Genomic DNA, 14,122 nt, shown 5'->3' with positions numbered 1-14,122 from the left:
CCCTTCAGTTCTTGAACATCCATGCCAAAACTGCAGTGTTTTGATGGTTTGAGGTGAGGCTTGTACACCTCCCTACCCTCAAGATACACAAGCATATAAACTATGACCGAACTTCCTCCACATGCAACAGTTAAAATTGATAAGTAAAAATAAACTATTTTTACTCTGCCAAACACCCCTGGCCTCCAACTTTATGAACACCATAACCCCCGAGTCCAAATTTCCCCTGAAGTCAGCCTTGTGTATTTCGACATGTACAGTGTCGAAATACATTATCGACGGGGGTCAAACCCCTGTCGATAATTCACCGCTGACATGAGCCCCCCGCTCTGAGCCGCAGAACTGGCTTGAGACTGTGGGGAAAAGTTGCAGAAATGTTTGGCTGTGTTATCAGCAGGAGAAGATCAGTCATTTCTGGCACTTGGAGCTTCCATGAACACATTTGCTCTCCAAAACACAGCGGACCCCCAGATGTTTTCCTCAGTCTTGCTGCGCTCCCACGTCATCGCCCATGGTTTTTTTTTTTTCTCCACGCCATCCTTAAAACTACAGCAAGTCCTCCTCTTGACTATTTGAAACAGCGTTGGCTGTACAAGCGGCAGGAGGCAGATCCCGATCGGCGGCGGCAGCGGAGCGCTACAACCCAACATGAGGCTCTCTCTGGCCGCAGCGCTGTGTTTGCTCGGCTCCGTGTGGCTGTCGGAGTGCGCGCCTCCGACCTGCTACTCCAGGGCGCTCGACCTGAGCAAAGAAGTCATGGTCCTGTTGGATAAAATACACACTTACCACCGCACGGTAAGCGCTCTGACGCCCATTGCAATGTCACACTGTGCAGACAGGGTTGTGTATGACTGTTGCTCCGTGCTACTTACTCTAATGATAATGTTTGACGTTGCAGAAAACGTGTGCTGAAGTCCTCCCCACGATCTTCCTCGATGTGCATGTAAGTTGAAAACAGTGGGGTCATGCATATGATGTGGGGATGCATAAGGTGCTGGAAGCGGGTTTTAGAGGGTTCCCAGGAAATTGGGATAATCACTGACACTCGCTTTCAAAGTCCAGTTAGATGTTAAAAGCTGAAGGAATTGGTTTATTAATTCAGCGCAAACTTAATCAAATCAGTACATAGTTTTTTTTAAATGCCTTTGCCAAAGTCTAATGTGATGGGCATCCATGACTTGTTTGTATGTTGAGGGTTTGTGAAATGAGAATTTCAGAGTTTAATGTGTAAAGCGAAGCCTAACAGTTCACCAGAAGATTTATGAATAATGTAAATGGTGCACAGTTGATGCTGGCTTTTATTTTCAAAGTATTGTTTATTTTTTCCCCCTCTAGAACTCATGCATCACCACCAAGCTCCGTGACTTTCTCTACGTGGTGCTGAACCATCCCAACCAGTACTGCAGAGAGCGTCCCAGAATGGTGCTGCTGAAACGTAAAATCCAAAACTTGTACTCCATCATCACCAGAATTTGTTACCGGGTGAGAAAATCTCAAAAGCCTGCGGTGTTTTGACCCTCAACATTCTTGTTTTCATGCACGAGTGACTTGACCACATGTCTTTTGTTTTTTCGTTGGCAGGACCTGGTGTTTTTCACAGATGACTGTGAGGCCATTGATACTGGCCACATTAGACCTCACTATGCAGAGGACAGGCTTCAGCTTCTGCAAGAGGACAGATGAGCAACACACAGAGCAGACAAAAGACATACACTGGTCTATCACATTCATAACAACACAATATGTAGAATGCAGGTACAAATACATGAACAATATACACCACAGCATACAGTGTATTAGATGCATCATATGGCAGGCCACACAGTGCTGTTTCATACATTACCTACTTGGCTCTGTTAGCTGCAAACTCATGTCAGTGGACATGTGTGGTTACATTACAGCGAGCAGTGCAGAACTTTCCACAGGAAATTTGCTGAATGCCAACCATGCCGATGAAAACCTTGAAATAATAAAGCAATAAGAGATGCTTGTGAGCCGGGCTTTAACCGCTGCTTACTTAGCAGGGCTGATCAAAGCTCCGTGTGTCATTAAGAGAAAAATGTTGTGTTGCCATAACCCTTGGTCTGACTAACATGTCTTAAAGGAGCACTGTACAGCATTTTGTAAACATGAGTTAAACATGGTGGTTAAAGACATTATGTAAGAAATATATGTCGTAAGCATTGCCTTGGTTGTACAGTATGTTCCCTCAGAAATGGAACTGAAGCACATTGAAAGTGTTTTACTTGTTTAAAACCAGAGAAGTTATGACAGTGCTGCTGCTTGGAGTGAAGCTCAGTAAAATTAATATTTTATGGCCTTAAGCACATGAATATGAACTAATAGAACCACCACTGTCATAGGTATATTACAAACTTGCTATTATGTATACTTAATGACAGTCTCTATACAGTATGTCTTATATTATTAATAAAACTTACCTTAATCTGTGTAGGCCTGTGTGTTTTTATGTACTTGGTGATTTATTTAGTGATTTATTTAGTTTCTGCCAGTATAAACGCTTATAGTCAGTCCTGGACTAAAATACAACTATTTTAAGTAACCATTGTTTAAGTCAAAGTACAAAAGCATTACCTCAACAAAAAAAGAAAAAAAAAAAAAAGAAGAAAGAAAGTAAGAAAAAACCACCCCAAGAAACCAAAAAAACAAGCTACCATAAACTGGTGGTTATGTCTGGAATACATGATTCATGAACTGTGAGTGAACAATGTGGCTGTACGTAGTTCATGGTTCCCACTTTCTTTTGCATTTGGCTGACAAAAATAGCTTGAAACATTAGACCTCAAATTGAGGATTAGGTCTCTGCTTTTAGGACAAATACAGTAAATAATGGTGCTGTTGCCACTGATTTATATGTAGTGTTGTGATTTAGGGACAAGCAGTTAACAGAGAACGCTGCCTTCTAGATTTTATTTATGGCCTCTGCTGCACTCTGTTGGAAAGACTGTGACCTGCATACATACAGGTGCCTCTGCAATGTGGGGTCATGTAGACCTTATACATGTTACAAACATGGCTCAGATTTCTCTGTTTTTCTCCCCAGTTTTTTGCCAGTTGATAAAGGATTCCCTCATCTCACATTGAGACTTTATCTGATATGTGCTGCATTCTGTTCAACCCATCGGGTTACTAACTGGATGTAACCTGATCGAAATTTCAACCAGATCTGTTCATATGAGATCATGGCGTAAAAGTTAAAGGGGCTGTTTGTAAGTGTTGCTATTGCTACATAGCCAGCATACATTACAAAGAGCTTCAGCCATTGTGGTATTTACAACACAAGAGGTAATAATATGCCCTCTGAGAAGCACTGTTTCTGCAGGGCAGACTGGACGCTCCAGCGATGCGATGGACCAACCGGGCCGGAGCTAGCTGGCTGACTTCAGAAGAAACAAGAGGGTTGCTTTCCACCACCAGGGACAAGTAAGTAGAGTCAAGAAATGAATTTTAACGCTGAACTTGCAATGTTTGTTCTAGACTGGTAAGTAAACAGCTGTTAATGCTAATGTTGGCTATGTAGCAAAAACTTAAAAATAGCTCCTTCAAGTTGAGAAAAGACACTGTACACTTACCTCACTGATTATGTAAACCCCTGGTTTACACTCATGTCAGTGCAGTGTAAATACCTGAATGCAAATTAAATTGTAGAGACTTGATTTTACTTGTAATGGGTAATCTGTCCCATTGAACACACAACCAGCTTTACTTTTGGCAAATGAAACACAAGTTATTGTCATGTGGTAAAGCTAAGTGCTGTTACCAGCAGGGACTTGTTTGACAACTCTGCCTGTTCAGTCGCTGAAAAACTCCCCCCAACATGACTTGGCTGCCAAACAGCAATATGTTTAATGAAAGAAACAATCATGGGAATTTTACAATGTGATTTTTGCCTTCTAGTTTTGACTTTCAGATGAACAAAAACATGTTTTAACATGTCACAATAGGAAACACACTGGTGTAAATAATAAAATCCACAGTGGCTGAATTCCATTTAGCCGTTTCTGTTTCAGGACCCTGGTGGTGTTCATGCTGGCTCGCTGTCACACTGCCATGGCTTACTTGAATTGTTAATGTTAATGGTAACACCTGTGCTTTTCCTGCTATGACAGGTCAATACATCTGACACGAGAGAGCCTATTGTGCAGGATTTTTTGAAACTGAAATACTGTTGGGTTGTACTGTTGAGTTCCACTGAAATCCTTTCTCTCATCTTGAAGGTTGTTGTGGTACCAGTTGTGATGCTTCTGGGTCCACAGCGTGAATCGTTACTGAAGGCTGAGGGCCCTCATACACTGCTCATCAATGCACTGTTGCCTGTGCTCTTTGTTCAGCGTTCATCCTCAGAGGGAGTATGACAACACCTTGATCTGCCACAAGGTGGTGTTGGTTGTCATAGTTTCATACTGCCACATCGGATGAGGATAGTTCTCCCTCAGTTGATGCCCGGCAGACAGCTGTTTAAAAGGTCCCTCTCTCAGAACTGATGTTTTTGCAATATTTTCTGTCAAAAAATTCAGCCACTGCTGGTTATCTCTATCACTTTAAAGCCTGTGGTCCTTGGGGTTAAATTGGGCTATATTCAAACATGCCACCACATCAATGTCATATGACACTTTTTCTGCTAATGTTCATGCTTTCAAAAAGTTTCTATTTCTACATTTAGTATGATCACAGGGATTATGGCTTGATCTCGACCTTTGTGAAATCTGTCCAAACAGAGTAAAATCTGCAGCCATGCTGTTGAAAAGGGTCAAACCATTTACTGTTAGTGATGAAAACTGAGTTACACACAAAATGTACTTTAATAAACATTTAAGCAAGGACACGTGAATTCACAAGGATTTTTTAAACTTGTGATAATGTTGTAGAATTTGAATCTGTAAACCCAGAGAGTTACCCCCCAAAAATGTCTAATAGCGCGATAATGTGTTGTTGTAATCTCAATCCACAGTGGACGTTTGTCAAACACTGACCCTCTTACAGCTCCATCACTCCCATGCAGAAGATGTTTTTAATCTTACAACACACACTAATCATTTTACTAATCATTTTACAGCCTGCACTTTGAGTTTAGTTTGGCCCATGTTGCAACAAGAATGTTTTTCTTTTTATGCCAAGAATCAAGTTCTTGCACTTCTGAACCATCAGGCCTGAACCCCTCACTGCTAATTAACTAACCCTACAAAAATGAAAATGTTAGTCAGCAGCATGTGGCTTGTTAAGGAATCAGCCCACAGTGTGGTTATAAAGCTTAATCCCTGCGCTTATTGATCAGCATTAGAGGAGCCGCAGAATCCACTTTGTTTTCTTTCATTAAGGCAAAACGAGAACAGAACATTTAAACCACAGGCGGCCAGGTACATTAACAATTTTATGTCCTGTGACACTGCACCAAAATGCTAAATGCTGCGTAATAAAACAAAAACTTAGCTGAAGGGTGACAGTAATCATTCTCTGCTCTGTTGAGATAAATTACCTTGTAAAGGACAGATCAGAAACCTATTTGCATTAAAGTCTCGGTGATGCAGTTTGTGATGCAGTTTTTGTTTATGGGGGTTTCAGGCAATTTTCCATCACATTTAGCATTTTTATTGCGTCTTTAAAAGAAATGTTGCCTCATTAGTCCACATAAGAAAATGTTTCCCCCTTAATTTCCAATAGATGACTGGCACACACTACACACTTGTTGTAATTACGCTGCTCAGTAAATCTGCTGTGCATGGAGGCCTGTCTTATAGTGTTCAACCCACACTGAGATTCAAAAGTCTCACATATAAGACCGAAGCTGCCCCTCCTGTCAACAGTAAATGTACCTTATAAACGCACAATTGTTCCATGGATTTACATGTTGAAGCAATTATTCAATAGAGGGTCATTGGATGACTTCTAATAGCAGGGGGGGTGAATGGGGGCTGTTTATCAAGCTGAATGCAGTTATTAACACTTATATAGGCTAATACATTCACTGGTGATGACTCTATTACCTCTGTGCTTAATAACTTCAGCCCAACAGTGTGAAGTGGCCAGAGTCTGGTCATGAACGCAGGTCAACCAAAAAGAAGTCACACTGCCCTCTAGTGGACACTACAGGCCATACAAGCACAAAATGAAAAGGTTTGTAACCTTAAGTTCTTCATTACTGAATTAAATCACCATCATCGATCAGAGTAAAAAAAAAAAAAAAAAAAATTTCAGGATGAACAGGGCAGCTGGCGCCATGCTACCTGGATCCACAATGTCCAGCTCAATAACGTATTTTGTCTTTAATATTGACTTTTACTGTGTGATAGTCTCAAAACTGACTCCACGGTGATTTTATTATACATTTCATTTTTAAACATGTAGTTGTAACATTTCTGTTGGTTCCCTATATGAGAACATCTGGTTTTCTGCAGGAGGCTGCTTTTATAGGTCTTTTTGGTAAATGCAGCCGCAAGAAATTGGTGATGATGGCTATCTCTGCGGAGACTGAACACTGATTTACAACATCCATGCTGCATTATTAATGATATTTAGGCCTTCAGCATGTGGCTCTGACTGGACCCCCGCTGCATTTATAGTTGCACAGCAAGGACATGGTTGTGCGTTCAGCTTAATACAGTCTACCATAGTTAAAAGTGTGTATTAATAGTAGACCTATTTATATTTTAAATGACAACTGAAAATATGTTCCTGCATCGAACGAAATCTACTTGAGTCCAGGTCTTCTCTTGTTTCTAATTTAAATTCAGATTTAAGAAAATCAGAATTCAGAATCAGTAATTTAAGCAAATACGTGCCAATCATTTGCCCTTACTGTGTGAATATAAGACATGGTCATAACAAGCTGACAAATATGTCAATGTTTCAAGAAATGATCCAGCCAGAATCCCAACATTTCTGATTTCATTTCTTTCTTTCTTTCTTTCTTTCTTTTTTTTTTTAACAGAAAATATTTTAAAAACAGTTACTCTATCTAAAAAGAATTTATTGTAATCCAGAAAGCAACAAGTAACTCAACTGACCTATGATGAATTGCATTCCAGATTATTTGGGCTTTTAGTTTAGTTAGCTGAGTCAGGCTTGATCATTTTTATTTAAAGAACTTTTTATTTAAAGAACTTATTGTGTTATGTTACTCCGACTCTGAACAGAAGGTGGTGTTGTGGTATTTTAAAGAAACTGTAGAAGTAACTTGGGCTTTTACAGATTTTATGGATTTTGCCTTATAAATGGTCAGTTTTCCCACATTTAAATAATGGACGTGTTTAGTGTTTTTCTTTTGTAAATTGATATTAACCTTTTCGAAAAGGTTCAATTGCTACAGGAACTGGATTTTACAATTTGCCTAATATCTAAAATAAAACGACAACACCTGATTTGCGACTTGCAACAGCCAAACCAATACATTAATATAGGCTGTAATTTCTTATATTTAAAGTGTAATAAAATGTTTAAATGAAACATTTATGAGGTCTGCTGCAAACTTTAGACGAAATTTTTTTTAAAAACCAAAAGCGTCAGTGCATTTTTCAAGGCCATGACTCCGTAAATAGATCATTGTTATTTATGGTAAAATAATGTCTAACTGGTTTAGGAGGAAGCTTCATTCATGACAATCATAAAGGTTTCAAAATGCATTTGTCTGTGTTGCAAAAAAAGAAATGTGGATAGATCATCCCCGAAGAGATCGTCGTGAAAGAACCTGCAGTTTGTGAAGTAAAAAAATGTAGATCTGTATTTTTATATTACATCTGGATGAATATGCTGCAGTAAAGGCGCTTTTGATCTTTCACTCCCGTTTACATTTCTCATCGGCATTGATCTGGTCTGAGCTTTAGGCCCTTGATAGAGGAGATGACATTCTTCTAACATCCTAACACTATTTGTCAGGGAGTGAAAACAGATGGACCTTTGGTACATTACTGGCGAACTTTCTTCATGAACTTGTGTTAATTCTTCTCATGAAAAGTCCAATAACGACCCCTCTGCCCGTCTTGAATAGAGGTTAAAGGTCCATCAAACATCCAGGGAGCCTCTTCTTTAATAATCATTTTTCTGAGGCGACTTCTTATGAGACATTTCTCTTTTCTTGTGGATCAAGGGGTTTGACTGCAGAACCGAACAGCCTCCTGTGATCTTTTGGATGATAGAAACAAGCGAGTTTTGTTTTCTGTGTAGCTCCTGGCAAGATGGAGAGCGGAGGAGGAGGGGGGGGGGGGTTGGGGTTGGGGAGGGTGGGGGGGGGGACAAAAGAATGAAAGAGTTTAGAAGAATAGGCGAATCCCCTTTGGTCTTTTGTGTTAAGTTTCTTCTTCTTTTCAGATCGAGCATTCACCCGTTTGATTTCATCTTATTGTCAGGGATTGTGTATTAATTCATGCCTCATGGACAAAGTGGAGCAGAGGGCACTGCACCAAATAAATAAGTAAAGAAAAATGACGTTTGCTCGGGCAATACTCAGCGTGGATTAAAGTAGATAGAAAGAAAACACTCCAAATTTGAACACATTTCATAATAAAAGACGCAATTATAATAACTTGTCAAATGATTGTTTTAAAAAAGTATATATATATATGTGTGTGTGAGAATAAATGAGGGGTTCCCGGCCGTTGCTCAGGACAGCAGCCTGTCGGCGCTGAGGGGGAGGAAATCACAGCGCAGAGAGGAGAAGTGTTGCCCGTCCCAGTCCCCCGTTGACATTTTAGGAATGATAAAAGTTCCGCCTTGCCTGGAGCTACAGCCTCGCTGGAGCCGGCCTCAGTCTGCGGCAGATTGCCTTTGCTCATTACAGCAATTATTTTACTCCAGTTTAACCCCTGCCTGAATAGCGGAGGAGTCAAGAGAAAGCCTTTAAAACTGCTGTGGAGTGGCCTGTAATTTTCCCCCTATCTGCTCCCTGCTTTGTCATGAAAGCCTCAGTTCATCACACAGGTGGTTCAAATATTTTCTTTATGCGCTCCAGCAATGTAATATGTTGGGATGTGGATTGGCACATGGGTCCTAACACCTTGTCTTCTCCGTAATGGGGTGTCACCTAGCTCATTCTACACCTTAAACACCCCATAATGACACACTGGTGGATTGTTTACAAGCAATTTAGCCCAGGGAAGCAATCTCCAATATTTATCGGTGTGTTTTGAAGTCAGCACAACTGGTTGTCACCCCCCCCCCCCTTTTTCCCACCCCCCGCCCCTAAACTCTTCTGGCGCCTACAAAATCTAGGTTAGTTGTTTCAAAGCAATAGGCAACAGCTGTAGCAATACATTCCACCAAAATAACATGTGACAAGTTTGAATTCACAGTGCACAGCGGCTCTGCAGGGCTCAGATATGCCCGTCTTTTGCGTGTGCACAGGCAGTGTGCAGGGTCTGCATGCAAATACCTGGCGACACACCGAGGAAATGTGGACAGTATAGGCTATTTAATGTCAGCACTGTTATGATGTGGGGCACATGACGCCTTTAGGCCTAGATCTCAATGAAATTCCAAAAAGCACAGTATTTAAATCATGCCAAACTGCAGCTGATCAATATTCCTATTTTAAATTTTTAACCTGCTTTAACTGCCCTCTTAATTGTTATTCACTTGTCCTTGTTGACGCTATAGGGAGGTCACCCCACTCACACCAGCCCTAAACTTCATCCTAAAATAGGTAAAGAATTCTAAAATACCAACTATTTCCTCAAGTTTTCATCGGACATGAGAAAATATATTTTTCAAGCACGATCAAAAGACTATTAAACAGACAGATTTTGGTGCAGAAGGCGCCGTGCAAGTGTCAGTCAAAACGGAAAACTTCTTCATGAAAAAGAATAAACAATTTATTGTTAAGTTATGTCACAAATATATTCATAATATAAATGAGAATATTCTTCAAATATACATTATTTTACAGTACACACATCCCTTCCGAAGGGAATCATTTCAATAACAGACAGTGCTGTTATAAAAACAAATGCTGTGGTTCTCCAAATTCACAAAGAGCATTCATGGACATTGGATTCAGTAACCCACTATAGTTGCGCATTGATATGAATGCAAAAAAAAAAAAAAAAAAAAAAGTATGGTTCTCGCAGTGTGACAGCAGCCCGTAAATGCGATGAAAGCCCAACCTAAGTTTGTTGGTGCAAAATTTTAATTTTAAGCTGCGCAAGAGTCTGTTACTTAACCGCTGAGGCTTGTGAAATAGCCCTTTTACCTGGCTGTAGGCACCACAAAGAGTGGGCTATCTTTGACACGCTGTGGCACACAGCCTGCTGTCCATACTTGACCGTCCATTTGAGATACACCACAGGCCTACAGGTACTAAGTTGTTCTCCACCTCTACACCGCAAAAATATCCATCTTAAAGTCATTTAGTCTCACACTCCTCTTATTTCTACTATCAATACGCTTATGATTGCTATTATTATTATTATTATTATTATTATTATCATCATTTTAAAGTCCACTGACAAAAAGAGAATTAAAACTCAAGATTAAATGACTAAGAAGGTTGGATCATTTTTGCTGTTTGTGAACTTACTGGCGAGGTCAAGAGAAGTGGATAAACTTCAAGGTCCTCAGAAGGGGGGTGGGGGTGGGGGGGGTCTATTAGGAGGTCCTGTACCCCCTGACAAGATGCGACACTGAGCTCACCGCCAGGATGCCTCTGTATCTACTACAGTGTCACCTCATCTGTCCATCTACCACCCCCACACCCCCCCCACCCACCCACCTTGCGCTTGGGGCTCTCAGAGAAAGTAGTCTTAACCCCTCGTCCCATGTTCCCTGTCAAGCCAGATGGTACATACTGTATCCGACGTGAGCGGCGTACAGTCCCACGGGGGAAACCGGCAGCGAGTGCCTCTGGAACGGGTGAGACCCCGCGTAGGACGCGGGGACGTGCGCACCGAGAGGAAAGGAAATCCCGAAAGCTGGAGGCAGCATCGGCTTAGCTGCCATTTTCAGTTTTTCAAGTTCTGCCTCCTGCAGCCGCTTGGCTTTGGCTCTCCTGTTCTGAAACCAGATTTTGACCTGGGTCTCCGTCAAGTTGAGGGAACTGGAGAACTCTGCGCGCTCGGCGATGGAAAGGTACTGCTTCTGGCGGAACTTCCTCTCCAGGGCCAGCAGCTGGGACGTGGTGAAGGGGGTCCGGGGCTTTCTGTTCGTCTTGTGTTTTCGCAGAGGGCAGGCAGGAGGGCTCAACCTTCCTGCAAGAGGGCACAACACTCTCATTTAAAACCTTGGATTACAATGCGTAATGCCAAATCCACGCAAGACAAATTAACTGGGTACATAGTTCTTACATTTAAAACGCCTTGACTGTGAAAGAAATAACTTCCCACACAAGTCCTGACATATTTAAGACCAAGAAACACAACATTACACATATTTGAACTAGATATTATTTATTTACCGAATCTAGGCTATGCACTGACACCATGGCTTCAACTTACGTGGAGGTGTAGGAGAAAAACGAGCACTCTGTATCCATGAAGTCCTGTCTTTACTGTCCGGGCTCTCGGGTTTAATCAGCACGTCTTCTGGCATGTTCATGATGTCGCCCACTGAAAACGAAGAGCTCATTGGTAAAGCAGGAAGTGAAGTATCCAGATTACCGAACGAACCCATCCGTGCGCTCTTTCCCAGCGCCTGGGACGTCCCCGCTACGGATGGGGCATCCGGGGATGGCACCTCCCTGCTGGGTTTCCTATCAGCCATCAGTGCCTCGACGCTGAAGGGCAGAATAGCCACTTTGGGCTTCCCGGTCTCCTCTGAGGGACTCAGACTGGTCTGCATCTCGCCTCTGCTGACGAGAGCCGAGCGGGGAGGAAGGTCTTCAGTTTTCAAACCAGCGGTCAAAGCTGACATGGCGATCGATGGGGCCATACAGGTCCGACTGGCACTGTTGGTAAAGCGACTGCTCTTGAGTGTCCTGCAAGGAGTTACAAAAAAAGTTGCTGCAGTGCGCCCTAAGGTGACTGTATCCTCATGTTTATGTGACCAAATTGGAGTGCAGGGCTATAATAAGGCGGGCGTGGAGAGAGAGGCAGCCAATCAGGGGTGAGATGGGCTGGCCCAAAAAAAAAAAAAAAAAAAAAAAAAAAAAAAAAATCAGAGTGGGAAAGTTAACAATAGTTACGTTACGTTTTTTTTTTTGTTTTTTTTTTTTTTTAAACCAACTTCAGATAAACATAAACATAACAAACTCCAAGACTAAATCCCACAAGATGATCTTTTACCCGAAGTAAGTATACCCTGTAATTATCCTTCCATTAACTTCCTGACATTTTATAATGAGGGCTGTAGGCATGTGTATTATTTCTATTATCACTCGCCATGTTTAGACTATCTGCGATAACTTTTCTGCCCCAAACATTTGGACAAGATTCATTCAGCCCGACCCGCGTCAGGACTCGGGCCGTGTGCATCCTCCTCTCTGCAGGGAGCCTTGATTGTTGCACAACAGTTTACTGCCCCTCGTTATGTGATGAACCTCTTGCAGCGCGCTGTTTATTGATGGCTGCGGGGCCCTAATCAGATTGAAACACACAGGCCTTCACTGTCATTTAGGGGTAATTATTGGTCTTGGGTTGGGGGGGGGGGTTCACTGAGATTTTTTCCCCTCCTTTGACAGCATCCATTAAAGTCAAAAATTATGTGGAGTCCGAGGGGGTAAAGGGGGAGGAGGCAGCGTGGAGCCAGGGAGGGATTTAACCCAGGACTGTCATTGATTTACCTGGCTGTGTACCTCCCGTGGTCCACCTATCATTATCTGCAGACTTTAAAAAGAGGGCACTAAATAGGCTGTTTCACTGAAATCTGCATGGAAAAATGTCCCTGTCTCATTGGACGCAGGCGTAAAAAGTTTGATTCCATATCAAATAATATTGCCGCAATAGCCAAACATTAGGCTTCGGGAATCTCAAAGGCATGAAAGCAGATCACTTTTTTTTTTTTTGTTTGCGGTGTCGTCGGTTCTCAGGGGAAGCGTCCGCGTCGCTAATTGCCAAGCATAAACAATCTGTCACGATTTGTCAGCCTCCCCGATGCGCAGACGAGTCGCGTCGTTCCGCGGCGCCAGCGGCGGCCGGATCAAAGCGCTCGACTTTTAGCGAGACTATTGAAGAAGTTGAACCCGCGCACCGAGAGCGCGGCACCGCCTCCTCCACCTCCTCTGTGCCCGCCCTAGCCCAGGGACACTGAGCCATTCAGCCTGAAAAATTAGCTTTTTCTCAGCCGATCGCACGCCATTTCCATCCATTCAAATGAGCGCTAGAGTCGGTGTAATAGTGGGCTCCTGGGAGGAAAAGGTCAGCGCCCGCTGGTTCCTCTCGGAGAGCTCTTTTAACTTAAAGAGGATTCCTTGATGCGTTTCCCAAGACACACATTAGACCAACATGGTCCCAGGCCGAGGAGGTGTTTGTGGTTATGACTGTGCAGGACTATCTTGGGGGTGTTGAACACTCTGGGGAGTGCGGGACCTCAAACCACTCGGCCTCATCATCGATCCACTGTTCTCTTTAACGATAGGAAGGGAAATCATGACGAGGTTCCTCTCCGGGACCGCAGGGGTACCACCGACACCACCAATGCCTGATAAAGTTTTGTTGTGGTGATGCATGAGTGGTTCAATTCATTCAGTAGCTTCCTGTACTGGAACAATGTGATTAACATTCCAGGTGACACAGTGATTTACCTCTGAGGCAGGTAGACTTCACAGCTGAGCATGTATGAGCAAATAAAGATGACACGATAAGGTAAATCATTTCCTACTTGATGAGGCTGCTCATTCATAATTTAACAAGCAGCCGACTATATGAGAGGCCGTTTCTTTACTGTACCTTTAAAGTAAGTGCAGAAAATAAATGGAGGTCTAAAATAACCCATCACAAAATAAGGTCCAGAATGGTGATTTGCTTTAATAAGCTATTCTCCTTATGGGCTGGTCTTGAACAACAGAGAGTGGTTTCCGGTTCGTAGTTCATAGTTAAACGGTGACCACAGGTTCTGTTCAGCTGTTGTGTTGCAACAGATAACCTGGTCCCACTCGGTTTCTAAGAACTTAACACACAAGTCTTAATTTATCATTTCCTCTGCAGCACATCCGGTTTGCGTGTGTGTGTGTGTGTGTGTG

The 14,122-nt window shown here is 42.5% G+C and overlaps 2 protein-coding genes across 2 annotated transcripts; one reads left to right on the top strand and one right to left on the bottom strand.

Annotated features, from left to right (window-relative positions):
* Positions 1–296: 296 nt before the first annotated feature.
* cytl1 (cytokine like 1) lies at positions 297–2,452 on the top strand. Its single transcript, XM_071494281.1, has 4 exons — positions 297–795; positions 899–943; positions 1,336–1,482; positions 1,582–2,452. The coding sequence occupies exons 1-4, from the start codon at positions 649–651 to the stop codon at positions 1,681–1,683; spliced, it is 441 nt and encodes a 146-aa protein (XP_071350382.1). The 5' UTR covers positions 297–648; the 3' UTR covers positions 1,684–2,452.
* Positions 2,453–9,805: 7,353 nt separating this feature from the next.
* msx1a (muscle segment homeobox 1a) lies at positions 9,806–11,980 on the bottom strand. The gene is made up of 2 exons (XM_071495167.1): positions 11,442–11,980; positions 9,806–11,195 (listed from the first exon to the last, which is right to left on the bottom strand). Exons 1-2 carry the CDS (start codon positions 11,872–11,874, stop codon positions 10,777–10,779), a joined length of 852 nt encoding a protein of 283 aa, XP_071351268.1. The 5' UTR covers positions 11,875–11,980; the 3' UTR covers positions 9,806–10,776.
* Positions 11,981–14,122: the final 2,142 nt, after the last annotated feature.

The sequence above is a fragment of the Trachinotus anak genome, unplaced genomic scaffold (genome assembly GCF_046630095.1).
Source record: "Trachinotus anak isolate AG129_WGS33_773 ecotype Australia unplaced genomic scaffold, CSIRO_AGI_Tana_v1 ptg000013l, whole genome shotgun sequence".
In the NCBI taxonomy this organism is placed as follows: Eukaryota; Metazoa; Chordata; class Actinopteri; order Carangiformes; family Carangidae; genus Trachinotus; species Trachinotus anak.
This window is presented reverse-complemented; position numbering and strand designations above follow the sequence as displayed.

Excerpts from the sequence above, each read along its gene's own strand:
- cytl1 (XM_071494281.1), top strand. The coding sequence starts at position 649 with ATGAGGCTCTCTCTGGCCGCAGCGCTGTGTTTGCTCGGCTCCGTGTGG. Across the intron at positions 796-898 it reads TACACACTTACCACCGCACG|AAAACGTGTGCTGAAGTCCT; the intron begins GTAAGCGCTCTG and ends TTGACGTTGCAG. Across the intron at positions 944-1,335 it reads CGATCTTCCTCGATGTGCAT|AACTCATGCATCACCACCAA; the intron begins GTAAGTTGAAAA and ends TTCCCCCTCTAG.
- msx1a (XM_071495167.1), bottom strand. The coding sequence starts at position 11,874 with ATGGCCCCATCGATCGCCATGTCAGCTTTGACCGCTGGTTTGAAAACT. Across the intron at positions 11,196-11,441 it reads TTTTTCTCCTACACCTCCAC|GAAGGTTGAGCCCTCCTGCC; the intron begins GTAAGTTGAAGC and ends GCCCTCTTGCAG.